At 33.0% G+C, this 17904-nt stretch overlaps 1 protein-coding gene across 6 annotated transcripts; it reads right to left on the bottom strand.

The window, feature by feature from the left end:
* Window positions 1-8742: 8742 nt before the first annotated feature.
* LOC147293249 (RNA-binding ASCH domain protein) lies at window positions 8743-15554 on the bottom strand. Of its 6 annotated transcripts, none has more exons than XM_086232302.1 (13): window positions 15292-15554; window positions 14663-14853; window positions 14497-14557; window positions 14291-14339; window positions 13998-14052; window positions 13835-13922; window positions 12602-12720; window positions 11489-11614; window positions 10774-10882; window positions 10204-10358; window positions 9667-9817; window positions 9400-9529; window positions 8743-9192 (listed from the first exon to the last, which is right to left on the bottom strand). In XM_086232302.1, the coding sequence occupies exons 1-11, from the start codon at window positions 15488-15490 to the stop codon at window positions 9758-9760; spliced, it is 1212 nt and encodes a 403-aa protein (XP_086088428.1). In that variant the 5' UTR covers window positions 15491-15554; the 3' UTR covers window positions 8743-9192; window positions 9400-9529; window positions 9667-9757. The 6 variants fall into 6 exon arrangements, with proteins under 6 accessions (XP_086088428.1, XP_086088430.1, XP_086088429.1 ...); XM_086232304.1 differs by having other exon boundaries at window positions 8743-9145; XM_086232303.1 differs by having other exon boundaries at window positions 9696-9817.
* Window positions 15555-17904: the final 2350 nt, after the last annotated feature.

Genomic DNA, 17904 nt, shown 5'->3' with positions numbered 1-17904 from the left:
GGATGAGCTTCCTCTGGAGCTCGAAGGACAAAAGAGCAGAGGCCTCGAGGTCTTTGGGGTTTGGGCAGCCTTGTTGTCGCTGGAAAAAGAGGAAATCTGGCGAAGGGAAGGTTTCGGATCTTTGGACTCGATCTGCCTTCTCTATCGAGGATTTGGGTGATCGGAAGGCATGGAAAGGGACATGGAAAGGGAGGTGGCGCTTCTTTGGGTGGTGGCCTCGTCGGCATCCTTCGCCAGACGTGCCGGCGCCAGGCACAGAGGAGAGAAGACATGGAGAGAGAATAGACAGAAAGAAAGAGTGAGGGTGACGGCTGGGAGAGAAAAATGAGGGAAAAAGTCTGAAAATAAAGCTTTTATACTCATTAAACCCTAAGTCACAAAATTTCAAAACTGCCCTTTACTTCAAACGCCCATAACTCTCAATTCGTAACTTCGATGAATGTACGGTTCGAGTCTACGGACTTGTGAGTTCGAGACCTATCCAACGAGTCCAAGTTCGAAACCAAAAGCCCAATATAACAAAAAGTCAATTTTGGGTCAAACATAATTTAAAACAAAAATTAAAATTAATCCAAAACCTTTTAATTTTTCAAATAAATTCCCCAAAATTTTCGAATAACCCCAAAATAAAATATTGTAAAAATACAGGATCTCGCATTTTACTATTTTGTTTAATGGGGGTTTTGATTGGGGTTTGGGCAAATTGGGGTTTGGTTGGGGTTTGGGTGATTAGGGTTTGGTTGGGCAAATTGTGGTTTGGGAAAATTAAAAAAAAAAAACTATTTTATATATAATTATACATACATAAATAATGATAGGTATTAAGATATTAACATAAATAATAGGGTTTAGATTGAGGTTTGGGAAAATAAAAAAAAAAATTAGGATTAGGGTATTAATAATTTAAGCTTATAAGTTATAACTTTATATAATATATAACTACTAACTCTAGTTTCATGGGGAAAAAAAAACTACTAACTAGTTTATAACTACTAAGACTATACCACTATATGTTATATGTTATATATGTTACATATATAAATTATAGTATTATAAACTATATACTATAAATTATATAAACTATATAAACTATATACTATCAAATATATAAACTATACTCTTATAGTATTATGAACTATATATTATAAATTATATAAACTATATACTATCAAATATATAAATTATAGTCTTATAGTATTATAAACTATATATTATATTATATACTATAAATTATATAAGCTATAGTCTTATAGTATTATAAACTATATACTATTAAACTATAGTAACTACTAAGTAATAACTAATTTATAACTTTATAACTTTATATATAACTATAAATAATACCAGGGCCCTTCCAATAAGGGATCCCTCATTTAGTGTTAAATGAGGGATCACCCTGTGGGGCCCACAAGAGTCATTTTGTGTTGATCCGAACCGTCTATTTTTTACAACTCTATTGATAGATCATGCTTGCAAAAAACCAGCCAAATCAGAAATCGTTGACCAGTTTGATTAAGCGGTCAAAGTTTAAAACAAGTGAACGAACAACAAGTTCCTCTATGAATACCTAAACTTTGACCGCTTAATCAAACTGGTAAACGATTTCCGATTTGACTGATTTTTTGCATACATGATCTATCAATGGAGATGTAAAAAATGGACAGTTCGGATCAACACAAAATGACTCGTGTGGACCCCACAGGGTGATCCCTCATTTAACACTAAATGAGGGATCCCTTATTAGAAGGCTAAGGCCCTGATATATTATATACATAAATAATGTTAGGTATATATAACATTATAGAGTAATTAATAAATAATAATAGACTTAGTGTATAAAGTTTAGTGTTTAGAAATTAGAATTGTATGCTTAATTGGGTTTTAAGTTTTAAGTTTTAATTATTGTGTATAAGATATTTAATAGAGTTTAGTGTATTTAACTTTTAAGTTTTAAGTTTATGATATAAGGTAAAGTGTATAGACTATAGAGAATATAATATATAAGGTTAAGTGTCTAAAACTATAAGTTATAACTAAAATTCTAAAACTATATACTAATTAGTAATTTTATTATATAGGGTATAAGTATAACTAAAATTATATATTAAAACATTATTATATAAGTAGTTTATACTTTATACTATATACTATATAAATATATAAAGTTAGTAAAGTTATAAACTATATATTTATATAAACTATATGGTATTATAAACTACATACCAAATAAACAATAAATTATATATATACTAAGCATATTAATGTAATAATATTACATATAAATATATATAACCATATACTAACTATATTAAATTATTAATGTAATAATATTACATATAACTAAATTTCGGTAATTGTTTTGGATTTTTCAGTATATATTTCGATTTTTTCGGTCATAATTTTCGGTAATCGGTCGGTTTACCAACTTTTTTCGGTTTTTACCAAAACCAAACCAACTTTTTCGATAATTTTTTGGTTTCGGATTTTTGATTTTCGGCTTGTTAAAATCGATTTACCAAACCAAAAAATTTCAGTCGGTAGTCAGTCGGTTCGGTAAATACCAAACCAATGGGCAGCCCTAATACAAGTTCACTAAAAAAAATGTTAAAAAATAAAAAATATGATGGTTACTATTGGACAAGTTACAACAACACAGGCCTGGAATTGACCAACAATTACAATAAAAAATATGATGAGCAATGTTATATATTCCACTCTCCTAGGCAAAAAAATAAAAAATAAAAAATGATTTCCGAACAAGGTCATTGAGAAAGGTAACAAACTCCAATGAATCCATCTCAATAACTAAAGGAGAAAAACTGGCATTGGGAGATACGTACAAATTGATAAGTCCTCTATGCTATAAATAGATCATACAGCTCTTTAAGACTTTGCAAATGTTAATGTAAGAATTGTAGCATGATCAATCTATAATTGGAGAACGGTGAATCTCAAACTATTAGTGTGTTCGACTATAAATTGATGTGCTAGTGCACGAAAGTGCATAGATGAATTATAACACTAACGTTGTAAAACATTGTATGTCACAATGGATAAGTCTCATAGTCGTTGATGATAAATTGCTCTTTTTTTTTTTTTTTTGGCCAAAGATGATAAATTGCTCTTAATCTTGAGAGAAGTAGTGAATGCGTACCTTAGACTTAATCTATTAGAATCTTCAATGGGCACAAAGGTTTAATTACGGGAACACTTCTTCATAGTTACATGTTTAATTACGTGTTTTATTTATTTCATGTATGAATTGATATTCTTTGAAATAAATGTATGTTTGCATGTTATATCTTGTTTTAATATAGACATGCTTTGTTATGATTGATTCAAATTTTATATTTTATAAGCATCAAAATTGATTGGATATAAAAAATTTAGGAGAAAATTACAGATTTAGTCTACTTATTTTATATCTAGTTCAATTTTGGTCCACGATCTTTTTTAAGTTCTGTTATGGTCAATTAATTGTTTCACTTGTTCGATAAAGATACATATTTGTTTTCTCAAATTTGTCCCGCCTTTTACCCTATCAATCTCAATCAAATTCAACAAACATATACTTGTTTTAAAGTTATGCATCTTCTCTTTACAACCATATAAAGATCATTCAAATCGGAGTTCTAAAACTCAAGGTAATTGGCTCCAAAGTAGGGTACTCGAAACTACCAATTTTTTCTAGAAAATTTTCAGATTTTTCAAACTTCACCAAACTTCAATTCTCTTTGATTCTAATACTTCAAATTGGTTCCTATGACTAATAAATGATGAAATATAACTTATATTTCAATTATAATTGAAGAAAACACAACCAAAATGATTTAAAATCATAACTTAAAAAAGATCGTGGACCAAAATTGAATACCCATAGCCTCCAATATTGATGGTTTAATATAAGAAGGATGTATGTTTTTTCTGCATTTAATTTGGTGTGGATAATCCATTCAAAGGGTATGCATGCATTTTTTGGCTACTAATATAAATTTATTTTAGAGATAGTATTAAGAAAATTATAGTAATAGTCTGATCATTCGACGATGGTTAAGCCTATACATTTTAATTCAAATTAATCGTTATACACTTGACTAAAAGTCGAGAGAAATCTTGAATACCAAAATGGTGGAAGGCACTCTTGTAAGAGATCATGTTCTGAAAATGATTGATCATTTAAACACTCTTGAGATCCTTAGTTCTAACATAGATGCTCAGACTATTCTGGGATCGCCGCGCGAATCATATAGGCAATTACTATTACACCTACTAGTTATAAAAGTATAATTAATATTGCATATATTAAGTTTCTTGGAAACTAAGGTTGAAATCACTATCAACATGCTACTGTATTTCTGATAAAAGAAAAATGTTACTGTGCTTAAACGACAACTTGGAATGAGGTTCCAAAACTCATACCATCAGCAAAAGTTTTTCTTATACACAAATCACTTTCTTATACCAAATTGATGTTCAAATAAGACAATTAATGTTTATGAATATACAATATGAAAATATAGGCTAGATCTTAGGTCATGGCACTTTGATGTCAATTCAGTCCTTTTCTATTGGCTAATTTCTTTATTAATTATTAGCCTTGTCCCTCAGCCGAGCTTGTATCTAACTATATTATTAATTATTGTGACAAGAAAAACTATGATATTATTGAGTTTAATTAAGTGGCTACTTATCTTCCATCATATATTGAGCAGTTGAATTGGAATTGGCAATGTACTTTAGAGTAATGTAAGACAAAAGAAAATTAAATTATGAGTTACAAACAGTGTGTTTTATATGTGGAAAGTATCAACATAAAAAGGGGAGACAAAAAAAATGATTTGAATAATTAAACACAACACAAAGAACTCTTATTAAGATAACAACACCGTGATAGAACCCCTAGACCTCTTTTATATGTCTTTATTATGACCTATTGGTCTATAAGACATGTATTGAATTTTGAATGATAAGAGACTCAAAAATCATAGGATCTGGTGAGTGTGGACAATATATGCAAGGACAACTTTGAAAAGCCTCTTATGTAGAGAGAACTGTAACTGGTATAATAAGTATTTTATGCATAGTCAAGGGTAATTTTGTCATATTGAATTACTAGGTGATGGGTAAACATAAAATTTAGGCCCTTTGGACTTGGATTGGGATTCCTCTTAGACTTGGATCAAAGACACTTTTCGACCTTAAAAATTTAGGCTTTTAAAGCAGTTGTCTCAGTAGACTTTCCAAGTGTCATATGTTGTGTAGCCTATCAATTAGGAAAAACAAAAGTCCTTATTCAAGTAAGGGTTCTCAACCTATGGAGCACCTATACTTGGGGCTCCTAAACATTCCAACTATTGATCTTGTCTTTAAACCAAACCAATCATTGTTTCATCTATAACTTGGCTACATAAATAAATTAATATTTCTTTAAAAATTTGAGAAAAATCTATCAATCAAACACTGTATGTGATACACACTCTTTTTGACTATTGAATGTTAACAGATTTAACTTTTTCCATGCTAGAGTATATATTTTTTACTATTAGAGACCTGAATATATGATATAGGGTGTTTGTATCATACATGGTCTCAAAATTTTGATGAATATTGTAAAGTTCTATTCAAATATAAAAAAGTATTGGAAGGTGAATAAACCAACATTAAATGGTATCTAATGCAGCTTATTCTTCTCCAATGATTAGACTAGAAGACAAGACTGAGGAGATCCCATTTATATAACCATACAATACAATATATGCTCGGAGAAGTCTATCTCTCAGCCTAGCTCCTAATCCTATGTCCCTAAATGTTTATTTATTTAATTTTCTTGGTTTAGAAGTGCTAGTCTTATTTTTAAGGCGATTCCTTTTATGGGGGTCCATGCTATTGCAGCTTTCTGTGTCTTCATGTGTTTCTCGTTTCTCATACATCATGTATATTGATTGCTTACAATACAGAATAATGATTTCTTTTATTAATTTTCATTTGATAATCCTATTAAATCATTATTCTTGCTGGCCTGCAAATTAATAATGAAAACAAATTGATGAAGGTCACTATACAAAATACTCGGTTGCCTTGGTAAGCATCTCCAAGAAAAGAGATGAGTCATTATACAAATTAAGCTTTACTAATTTATTTGCACATTCAAAAAAAAAAAACAAAAAAAACAAAACAAAACAAGATGCGTGTCACTTACAAATTTTGTTACTCAAGAAATTAGACTCTAATCACAAGTTGATAATTTGATATTAAAAAATCCATTGACATTACAATGATAACAAACACACGCATTTTAAACTTAATATTAATTTGTATAAACTTTTAATTGAGTGTATGACTGCTCACTTTTTTAGTTAATGTTAAGAAAACCCACTGCATACTTTATAATGTTAAACAAACAAGCATTTAAAATCTATATCAATCTGATCCATCTTTTAATCAAAGGTTGGAATACTCTTTTGATTGTCAATCAGTATCATTATGTTGATGTAACATGATGTTACTAACTCATAATTGTAATAACAAATTACATTTAAATCAATAATTATTTTCAATTACATGATGATTACGTTGAGCATTTACATTTGGATTTGATCGATCAATGTGCATTGGAAATTTGTTCTAGAATCATAGAATTATCATTGGGCATTGATAAATCCACATAAAGACTAACGTACTCTACATACCTGCTCAATTGAGAGGAAGATCAATCTTATACCATTTGAGTAGGGACACTGAAACAAGTGTATAGATGCAAAGCAACACACAAGGTAAAGTTCTGAGAGTAGAGAGTAGCTGTAGTTTCCCCCTTTAAAGTTTAACGACCAAAATGAGATACAAGTCGAAGATCAAGAAGGCATTGGTGATATCTGACCACAAAAACCGATCACCCAATCCAAAAAAGTCCAAATCAGTCTATTGCTAATTGGGCTGTGTTGGGCTCTAAGCTAAGATTGTATTAAAATGGATCAAAAAATCCACAAATCACTCAATATTTGACTGGAATGAGCCTTGCTAACCAAAATTTTAACAGTTGAATGATGAACACCTTTGCCATATAGCATTGAACCCCAAATAAAAGGTTGCAGGCACAGCCAAAGAAGAAAGTATAAGTGGGGTACCCTCCTAACAGAAGCTGGGTGGGCACAAATTGCAAAAAACTTGTTTGTATGGTCGTATAAGGACATGTTGGGGATCAACCCTGAAGAGACATGTCATGGATTAAACACCAATTCTGTCAAAACAAAAAGATTTAAACACATATTTGAACTAGTTCTATCAGCAAGGAGAGGAGATTCACATATGAACACAACCAGATCATCAACGAATAAGTTAATCGATTGCCAGAGGCTGGATTCATTACATATGTGATGCCTAGCATGGATCTCAAACATGATGGTAGTTTTAAAGAAGAGCGAAAAATGACGAGTGTGTATATACTTCACAAATCTAAACAAGCCTGACCTTGAAAGATAGTTATCCCTTACCGAAGATCAATAAGATGAAAAGTACAACAACCAAATTAGAGTTGTTGTCTTTCCTAGAGTTGTATTCAGGTACAACTATATTCCAATAACTGTGGAATATCAAAATAAACCCACATTCATTACCAAAAAGGGGTTGTATTGTTATGCAATTATGCCATGTGGAGTAAAATAGTCACCTAGAAACTGGATGTTCAAGGATTATATTGAGCAAACGATGAAAGTAAACATTGTGAATATATGGAAATATGCGGGTGAAAGATAAGAGGAAGCTTAATCAAGACACATTCGATGTACTAAGATGGTATAGAATGAGACTGAACCTAACAAGATGTGAGCTTAGATTATCATCTTGTCAATTTTTGGATCCAAATCTTGGAGTTCATCTATGGTACCGCCACAGAATGGCATACAAACATGTCAAACGAATCAAATATCTATATCCTAGTACGGAAAAATGAACTTTTTAATATCTAAAAGTTAAGTGTGTTTGTATTTCATACATGTCAGTGCCATAGAAATTTTTCAGATCTTACTGAAGAAGCATTGATGCCAAACCCATCAAACGGGGAGGCCTTCGAGATTCGAGAAAATGGCAGATCCTTGGATATCAAGAGACATCCAAGTACTCACGTCTCATTGCAGCCTTGAGCAAACTCTTGTAGGCTCTGAAATGAGGGGAAAGGGTAGGAACCAGAATATAACGAATCCTTTGAGCAACTTAAGTTGTATCTCAACAGCCCACTATTTTGTTTTTTATGAATCGGGTATCCGGATCTTTGACCCGACTAATCCCGAGGGCACGTGTAGACCCATCAATCCAGATGGCCAGGACAAACCCCCAACTCCATCAATTGTCGATAGCGGAATTGGGTGATGGTGGCCCCAACAGGAGTTTTTGCACCCAGGGGGGATCGAACTGGGGACCTTGCAAACTAGGCAGACTTCCCCAACTCATCCTTACCACTGGACTGACCCCTGGGGGTTCTCAACAGCCCACTATTATAAACTCCCAACTAAATGAACCATTGTATGTATATTGAGAGTTTTCTCGCAAGCTACAGCTAATTGTGCATTATTTAGGGAATAACTACTTCTAAAGAGCAAAAGTCTGATAGATGCTACAGCTGCGAATGATAATAATTATTTCTAAGAGAATAATTGAGATGTTGAATAACTGCAAACACATTATATATAGAAGTGAAAACATTTAGAGCATCCAATTTGAAAATTATGGAAAGATCCAAGACATTATATATTTCAACGCAAGACTTTACATTTCCAATGTAGGATATACTCTCAATACCTCATTTGGCGTAAAGAGAAAAATAAAAACATCTTTAGCTGTTGTGTTCAGTATGCCTACAAGAGTCTTAAGAATATCAAATAAAAGAAAAATAATTTGGGTACAGGAAAACTACATATGCTAAATGTCAACAAGATATCGGACATTGATTTTGATGGCTGATTCAAACGTTGGTCAGGAAAATCAACTTTTTGATGTCATCTATAGACACGCACAAATCCATATAGATCCATATTTACGTATGTGTATATGTATATATTACCCAGCCAAGAAAGCAAATCAGTCACCAAATTGCCATCACTGCACCACTATTACACCATTACCACACTAAAGGGGCCACAGGTATCACTCCCTATCAACCCAAATAGGCAAATATTCGCACCACTACCTCCAAAGATCCTACATAAATATCTCCATCAGCATACCACAAATTATCGTAAGCAGTAGTTTAACCTCAGTGTTACTCTTAAGTAGTTGAGTGATCACATGCTCATAAAACATGAACATAACAAATAACAACTAGGGATGATATGTAATAAAAGATAATACTACATAAACCAGAGAAAATACATCTAAAGGTATGATTAGTACTGAGTAAATGAATACCTGACAGTGACTAATATGGTGCCATGAAGACTAATGACAACATCCAATCCCAGTGATTTGTGATTTAAGATATTTTGTGAAGGATTCTTATAGTTGGCACAACGACTTACAGATGAGAGGTCTCCATAACCTATCCATGAACAATATTTGTTAGAATGTATTTCAAGTGCATCTTGAATAGTCCAATATCAAGCCCAGTCAATTGAGGCAATCAGGAGCACAAATGTAGTCTGGAAAAGAAAAGAGGTACAATTTTTAAAGTCTCACAAAAAATGGGAAAAGATGAGGGAGAGGACCCCTTAAGAATGCATGCCTATCTGAATCAAGGAAAGCTAAAGGCAGCATCCATTGAACATACTTAGTGCCTCCATCCCGTTGAATGACCATCCTCCATGTATGGCTCCAGAAATCCAATAAACTGAAATGCCACAAGGAACACAATCACTTTATTGCTTTAGAAAAATTTAAATTAAATGCTTAAGCTCCTTTCCGATAAGGGAATGGAGCTTAAGCATGTAATGAAATATAAGTTTCCATTTTTATCCAAATGAAATTTGACAAATAAGGGCATAATTTCTTTCTTTTAAACGAAACTCGCTAAAACAACTACTCTCCATATCCACCATCCCTCTACCATACTCATAAGCCCACTAAAACACACTCATTTAATGTGTTTAGATAGATGGTACATCTGTGGTTAAACTTATTATAAAGCCCAACAGTACTAAGGAGAAAATTTAGGCCCATGGTGAAAAATCAGATTAAAGGTTGGAAAAACACATAGTTTGGAAAGAGTGTGGATACCTTACTACCATCTTCGGACCACCGTGCACCATACCCTTCAGCAACCCTTATTTCAAAGACAGGGCCATGTGGTTGAACAATATGCACATTTAACCAGCAACAATGTGCCATTAAGTGACTGATGACATCCAACGCAATCCTATTTTTATTGGAATCTAAAAAGAGCAAAAAGGAAAAAGGAAAAACAACTCTTAGTCAAAAAAATAAAATTACAGTATTTATATTAACACATAATTACATGAATAAAACTTAGTTGTAAACATTACTCATACCAGAAAAAGAGATATTGAAACATCCAATGATTAAATGACTCATAGTGAACAAAGATTTTCACATTTGACTGAAGAATTAATGTTTGCAATTTATTACTGAACAAAAAAAAGATGATAGAAGATATTAGATGGAGCTTGGTAAGTGTTTAATGTTCTCCTTTTCCTCTACCCAATAATATTATGTCAATATCTAAGAAAGATGCATGGATCCTCTGAACATTCAACATAAAAAGCCGTATTATTACTTACTAATATAAAATAATAATCTCCATAGTACAGACTTTAAACAGTTGCTCACCACTTCCATCTAAAGTACCCCAATATTTACTGCTACTCCGATGAGCGTGTTTTGCCAGGGCCCTAGCTCCATGAGTCAATGTACTATCTTTAATCTCTAGCCAAAAAGGCTGATGTACATAAAAATCATACAAAGATATAAAATGATAAATAAAATAAAATCAGTCTCTGAAGCCTGTAAGAGTAAAAACATGCAGAAAACAGAGCTACAAATTTTCAATATATTTTCTTTCTTAATCACTTTGAAATATCCAGGGTTCTTGGATCCCACCAGTTGACAGATTTTAAATAGGAAACCCAATCACCAATGATCATATTGTTCAATCTACATTCAAACTCTTCCCTGACTCACCAAACCTTTGAAGGGTGCAATCAACATTAACATTTATTCTGACTGGATTAATTGTCTGCTGAAATATATTAAGAGAACCACCAAAAGATTGATACAAACTCCACAGCTTATGTACTGGTTTCGTACCATTTACTAGATCAGCCCGTCACATGTTCACAAAAAAGGGGAATCATTATCAACAACCAAGCTGTCTCTCTCTCTTTTTTTTTTTTTTTATAGGAATCAACAACAAGGCTTTTCTTTTTTCTGATTTAATCATTTTAGAAGCTAAATTAAGAAGTGGTTCCGAAATGTCTACTAAATAAAGTAAAAGAGTGTAAAACACTGCAATTTTTCAAGGCAAGTGAATCAATCATTGTCTTACATTTAATTTATATGGCAGCATAAACGAAGACAGAAGAGTAGATCTTGGCAAGGGAAGAGCATCTGGAATAGTCCCTGTGGTATGTGCCAGACCAAGAAGGCCTTGAAGACCCCCCTTACTCAATCCCTGAATAAAACAATAAATACTATCAAAAGATTAATTTGTCAACACTATTTCACATAAACACTGAAGGCAGCTGCTTACTTACAAAATTCCTCTTATTTTGTAAACATGGAATGTACAAAATTAAAGTGATCAGACTAAAAGTAAAGTACATATGCACACACTGATGTGCATGTGCATGTGTCTGCGTCGATAATGTCATTATGAATAACAAAGAATTTATTAATATGCTAGCTACTTATTTGAACACATGGAATGCACCATTAACCAAAAGACATATAAAAAATGAGATAAAATCAATCTAAAGCATGGAATGTACAACTAATTTTATTATTATGCCACCAAGAATATATGCAGTCAAAAATCTACATCGTGATGATAGTAACTTCTCCAAAAGTTCTTAGAAATAAAATGATATTTCAAAATATCGGCCGACAGTTTGCTTTTTTGGATGATCTGACACCAAAACAGGGGTTGGAGTTTCCTTCCACCATTTCACCAAATTTCGGTGACTACATATGTTTTATGGAAACTGAGGCATTTTGGTTTCTGAATTCCACCATCCCTCTACATATGTCATCACTTTTTCCTTTTTGAAACCATTTTTTTTTCAAAGAGCCATTTTATTTAAGTTCTCACTTTTACCCTTCTCTAGAGCCAACTTCTATTCCTTTATTTATTATCGTGATACATCTTTTATTCTTTGATTACAGAACATAAATTAGTAATTGCTTCAAATTGTTTTTTGTTTTATTTATAGGAAACAGGTATTTATTTTATAAATCATCCCATACACATTTTATCTTCCCTCCCTCACATTTATCATCTCTCTTCTCACTTTTATCTCATCATTCCTAATTTCCTTTCTGTCTTTAATTAAAAATAAAAGACAAAAACTAAAAAATAAAAATTTTACCAAACAGACGGTAAGTTATGCTAATCATGCAGTCAGTGGATAGAGTGTAAGAATGCAGAAAGAAATACACTCACAAAGAGCATGCTAACTAATAAAATGTAAGGCTGGCGAGGCACTTTCGAAACATGAATCGCAAGAACTCCATTTGACCTTTCCTTCTCTTCTGTGTAAAACATTCTGTAAATTTGCACACCTGCAAACTGCATGCCCATTAGTATTGAGAGATTTTATAAAATCCATAAATCAATTGTTAATGACAGGAAACAAATTATTCACAAATTTAGGTGCTGGTGTGGTTCTTCCATTAAACCAAATCAAAATGGCTAAAAGCACCACAAAAAACAAACAAAAAGACAAAAAAAAAAAAATATTAGGGTTTGATTGAAAGAATATTTTCCTAACATTCATGAATGAAAGGGTTACCAATACTCTTTGCTAAACCACTTATGCAAGTTACTTATGAGATAGAAAGTACAAACTACATACAAGATTTAACAACAAAAGTTGACAATGATGAGTGCAAGATGCAAATAGGATGCTACAGTGGCAAGGTGTGTTGAAAGACGGGTAATGTTGTGTTTTGTATGGTGAGGTCTTTCCCTTAGTCAATGGCTCTATTATATAATGGATCAGTTGGCAATATTCAACAAATAAAGAGACTTATGATTCTTCCTCCAAGACCAGATACTAAGCCTGATTTTTATGTCCCAATTTAAAATTGTGAATATAAGTACAAGGGTTATGATAATCATTCCACCAAAACCCAATTTGTGAAATATGATAAAGCTTAACATAGAAAGACACATGGTTTCGATTTTCCATATGTTCCTATCTTTTTCTTCCAATCTTCCCTTCAAAAAATTCAGTTCTAATGCAACAACATTTGAACACTTGGACTTGCTCAACTTTTAATATGGTCATTTGACAGTTACTACTACATAAGATATCATTACAGAACCTGATTGAAGTGTTGACCATGATCATGAACACAACGTGTGCAGACTGTGTTCTCTTTATTAAGAGCCAACAAGAGTTCTTGTACAGAATCTCCCCTTTTTCATATGCAAGTCAGGTTATATTATTCATAGCAATTTATAATATAGTTTTTGAATATGATAGCATTTCAATGTCATATTTTATTTCTCAAAAGTCCTTAGAAACAGTTCTAAATCTTAAAATGCCAAGAATTAAGGCAACCATACAAGAAGCAAAATATTTTTGCCTATATATCAATAAACTTGGTTGCGTCTAAGCTGATAAATCATGTTGCAAACTAGCATGGTACCCAACAAAATAAAAGCAGCTACCTTGTTCAATGGTTTCAACTCCAGGAAGGACTTTAGAAAGACCCTCTGCCTCCATCATATCAGAGAATGAAGAATACCAGTGAATATCCTGCAAATTTATTAAGTCATAGTGGAGCCTACTGGATATAGAAAATAAAAAATAATAACACAAAAGTATTGGCACCTGAACTTCAAATACTAGACATTTATTGAAGAGAATCAAAGATCCCGAGACAATTCTGCAATCAGAAAAATAATAAAATATGAAAGGATAAACTGATCTAACATACAAAAAAACCTAGTAGATGAACAATAAACTGTTCAAATAGGAACATTGATGCGATGGAATTAAAACAAAAAATGAATGGAAATCTAATTAAATTCTCTAACTTATTGAATTATATAGTACTCTAATAAAAAACCACAATTAAAATTATACCAACAACCTGGTATTACATGAAACTAGAACAGGCGTACCTACTACAGTCACCAAAAGCGCACCTTCCTTCAATTGTTTTGAGGCCATCTATGGACAATGTCAAATTACTTGATAGAATGAGTTCAAAAGGGGATTGAAAATTATATCAAAAGTTTTCCAATCATCCTATGTAATATATGTACATATATATAATCTAGTTATGTGCCTGCAGACAAGAATTTTTAGAACGCGAACATATTATTACCTTTAAGCTGCGAAAAGAAAGGCTCCTGAACATGAAGCTCAATTTCAACAGTCCTTAATATCTGATGAAAGGCAACAACTTCTTCTAATTAAATAATGAAACAGCTAGTAGAAATGAAAACATCAAGAAAAACATAACAAAAATGAAACCTCCAACAGTATTTTACATTAACTAATTCAGATCCCTTCTCTGAAATCAGCTTCTGCCATTCATTTTCTTTCTCCTTCAAGGAACTTTCTTGATCAATTATCACCGTATCATTACGGGTACCAAAAAAGGTGCCAGAAGTTATGGATTCATGCAAAGCCAATGCCAGACGCTTATATAAAGGGTATGGTGGTATTCCTTTAAAAGAATCTGCAGAGTGGGTATATTTGAATAAAATCAAAATAACAAATAGCCCATGAATCAAACTCAAATGACAAGTCAACTAAACCGTGTAAATCCCAATCATACAACTATACAAGTGAGAGAGGCATGCATATATACATTTGTTGCCTCACACACATACATATATTAATGCATACACTGATCCACATCAACTCTCACACATCCATACATACAACCATACATATATGCATAGCATACATCTCAGCTCACACACATATATACACACAGTCATTAATCATACACATAAGTACACATTAATACATACATGTTAAGCTGGTGCTCTGTTTGGTAGACAGGAAAACGCGAAAAACTCAAAATTAAGAATTGAAACTTATAAAGATTCGGGTTTTTTTTCCTAGAATTTTCTTGGGAAGCAAACAGAAAATAAAGGGTGGATTAATTTACCGGTAGTGTGGGAATGGGAGAGGGCGAAGAAGTCGTTTGGGTCGGGTTTTAGGAGGTGGGAGCACAAGTCCTTGGGCAACCCTAGATCAATTTCTAGGGTTCCGTTTATGAAAGATTGGAGAGTGAACTTCAAGAGCTCTTCAATACTGTCTCGCAGGCTAACACTTGGCATTGTCATGGCGATATCGGATGGATCCATTTCTCGCTCCGCTTTTCTGCAAACAAATGTACGGAAAATGTTCTAAAAAACAAATTTTGGCACATATGCCAATTCAGGTTGTATCAATGTGCTCCTTTAGTCAGACTATTTAGGCACATATTATAGTTTTTATTCAAAAAACGGTCAGAGTGAAGTGGTTTGACTTACATGTTTGACTTACATGGGCTTATATTAAAAATGAAATGATGAATATACCCCTAAAGAAGTAATCACATTTGTGGTATATGATAGATTTTAGACGGAATTTATAATTAAGTCGACAAAAGTGACATATTCACATTCAAAATAAAATTAAAATGACAGATTGATATAATTCATAATTTATATATAAATTAACATAAGGGTAAAATTTAAGTTCATTTAGAAAAATCACTGCTACAATAACATGTCTTTGCTTCTGATATATAACAGTCCCCTTTCTCTCTTGAACTGACTGTTATCAATCACTTATATCCAATAACTACAGTGCAGCGACCAAAGCAGTGGCAGTCTAACAGAATAGGGTCGGAATACCACTATCCCAACTTCAAGCCTATCCATCCTTCCTTTATTTCCAGCTACTGTGTTTTATCTATTAATTTGGCTGCCAATTTGCAGGCAGCAGTCAGGTCTTGTCGGCTGGATTCATGACTTATGTTGGCTTGCGTCTGCAGTGGATCACTGTTTCTACAAATATCTGCACTTCTACTTGGTTATTCTACTCTCTTGCTGCATTGGATCTTAACTGCTACATGGGTGCCATTCCACTCTAGCCTGCATGTCTAATGTTGCAGTGGAATTAAACTGTAAATGGCTCTGCGATTCCATTTGGGCCACCATGTCTCATGTTGCAGTGGAATCCTCCCCTCAATCCAAACCAATAATCCATCCCTTTTTTCCATTATTTTTACCTTTTGATATATACGATCAGTCCCACGCTCAAAATTGTTAGTCTCTGTTTTGTATCAGTCATTTACAATTTCCCAATTTAATAAACATTCATTTGCATTTTTATATATATCATTGTTTATATACTATAGCAACTACATCAGTCACCACCCTATTGCGTCAATCCTCAGTCATCATGGTTGTTGTGACCATTGCCATTCCTGTCTCTTTCACTTATTTTTCCAACCAACTGCATATCTCTCTGTCTCTCAATATTTTTGTCATAGTGGCTAATACAAAAACAGTTTCCAAGTCCTTTTTTTTTTTTTTAATTGCAATGACATTTGTATTATATTATTGATTATATTGTATTATTGAAATAATTAACACAATTGAAAACTTTTTTTATTTTTTTACTGGAAGGAATTTATATATCCATAAAATTCTTTGTTCATCAATTTTTGAATCCCGTCCCGTGTATGTACAGTATACCATATATCTTTTTTTTTTTTTTTTTTTTTTGGGTTTTTGTGGTCTGAACAGTATACCATATATCAATTTTATCATATATGCAATGGCTATTGGAAGTACACCATGTCACTTCATCGTGTAATTTTACTTCTGTTATCCAACTCCACATTGCAAATGGGTGGTTCCATATAACAGACAATTTAGGTAATAACACATCATAAGCACTTCATATTAGTATTCACAAACATGGTTCCATACAGTTGAGCACTTCATATTAAACAAATTATGTCTGCTTGAGCCACACAAAGTTAATTTGCCATCCTAAAAACTTAATATTTCACACTGCCTATTCATATGCCCTTTTCACATCAACCATACCAAGCCTTAACTCTCTTAATCCCATGATAATGACTATACTTCAAAATATTTGCTGAGCTTTTTCCTAAAGCATAATATTTAACAGTAGCATGACACTTCATCATAGTTTGTCATATTTACTATAACATATATAATACCAAAATTGGGAACAGAAACCCAACCTCAATCAACTAGTGTTGTTCCCAGATAGACCTTTCAACGTTGCAAGTGCGTGAGCCAAACTCGAGAATCCAGCTGTTTGCATTGCATTGTCCATTTCCATTGCCACTGTTGATTGTACAGCTGCCTTAAACGAGTTGTCCAGTGCTGCCTTGTGGTTTGCTAACGCTTGTTCATTCTCTTGCCTCAGTGTTGCATACTCATCTTTAAGCATTTGCATTCCCTTTTGTGCTTCTTCTTTTATTCGTTGCATGCCCCTGCCTCATCTGCCCTCCTCCGCTGCTCATCGCATGCTTCTGTTAGGAGTTGAAGCTCTCGTGTTATTCCACTCCGTTCAGTAATGACTCCAGGCACATCAGCCCATGTTACTCCATCACCATAGCCTCTCACCCTGTTTCGCCTTTCAGGTCCCAACACTTCAGAATAAACCTCATGCATGACAGTGTCAGTGGCCTCTATCCCATTAGCTGCACGCAACTCGAGTGCTGTTTGAAATTCAGCCTGCCATCCAATTTAAT

The sequence above is a fragment of the Dryas octopetala genome, chromosome 2 (genome assembly GCF_963921425.1).
Source record: "Dryas octopetala chromosome 2, drDryOcto1.1, whole genome shotgun sequence".
In the NCBI taxonomy this organism is placed as follows: Eukaryota; Viridiplantae; Streptophyta; class Magnoliopsida; order Rosales; family Rosaceae; genus Dryas; species Dryas octopetala.
Note: the sequence above shows the minus strand (reverse complement) of the source record. Positions and strands in the feature narration are given on the sequence as shown.

Excerpts from the sequence above, each read along its gene's own strand:
- LOC147293249 (XM_086232302.1), bottom strand. The coding sequence starts at position 15,490 with ATGGATCCATCCGATATCGCCATGACAATGCCAAGTGTTAGCCTGCGA. Across the intron at positions 14,558-14,662 it reads AGGGATCTGAATTAGTTAAT|ATATTAAGGACTGTTGAAAT; the intron begins GTAAAATACTGT and ends GCCTTTCATCAG. Across the intron at positions 14,340-14,496 it reads TTTCTTTTCGCAGCTTAAAG|ATGGCCTCAAAACAATTGAA; the intron begins GTAATAATATGT and ends CATTGTCCATAG.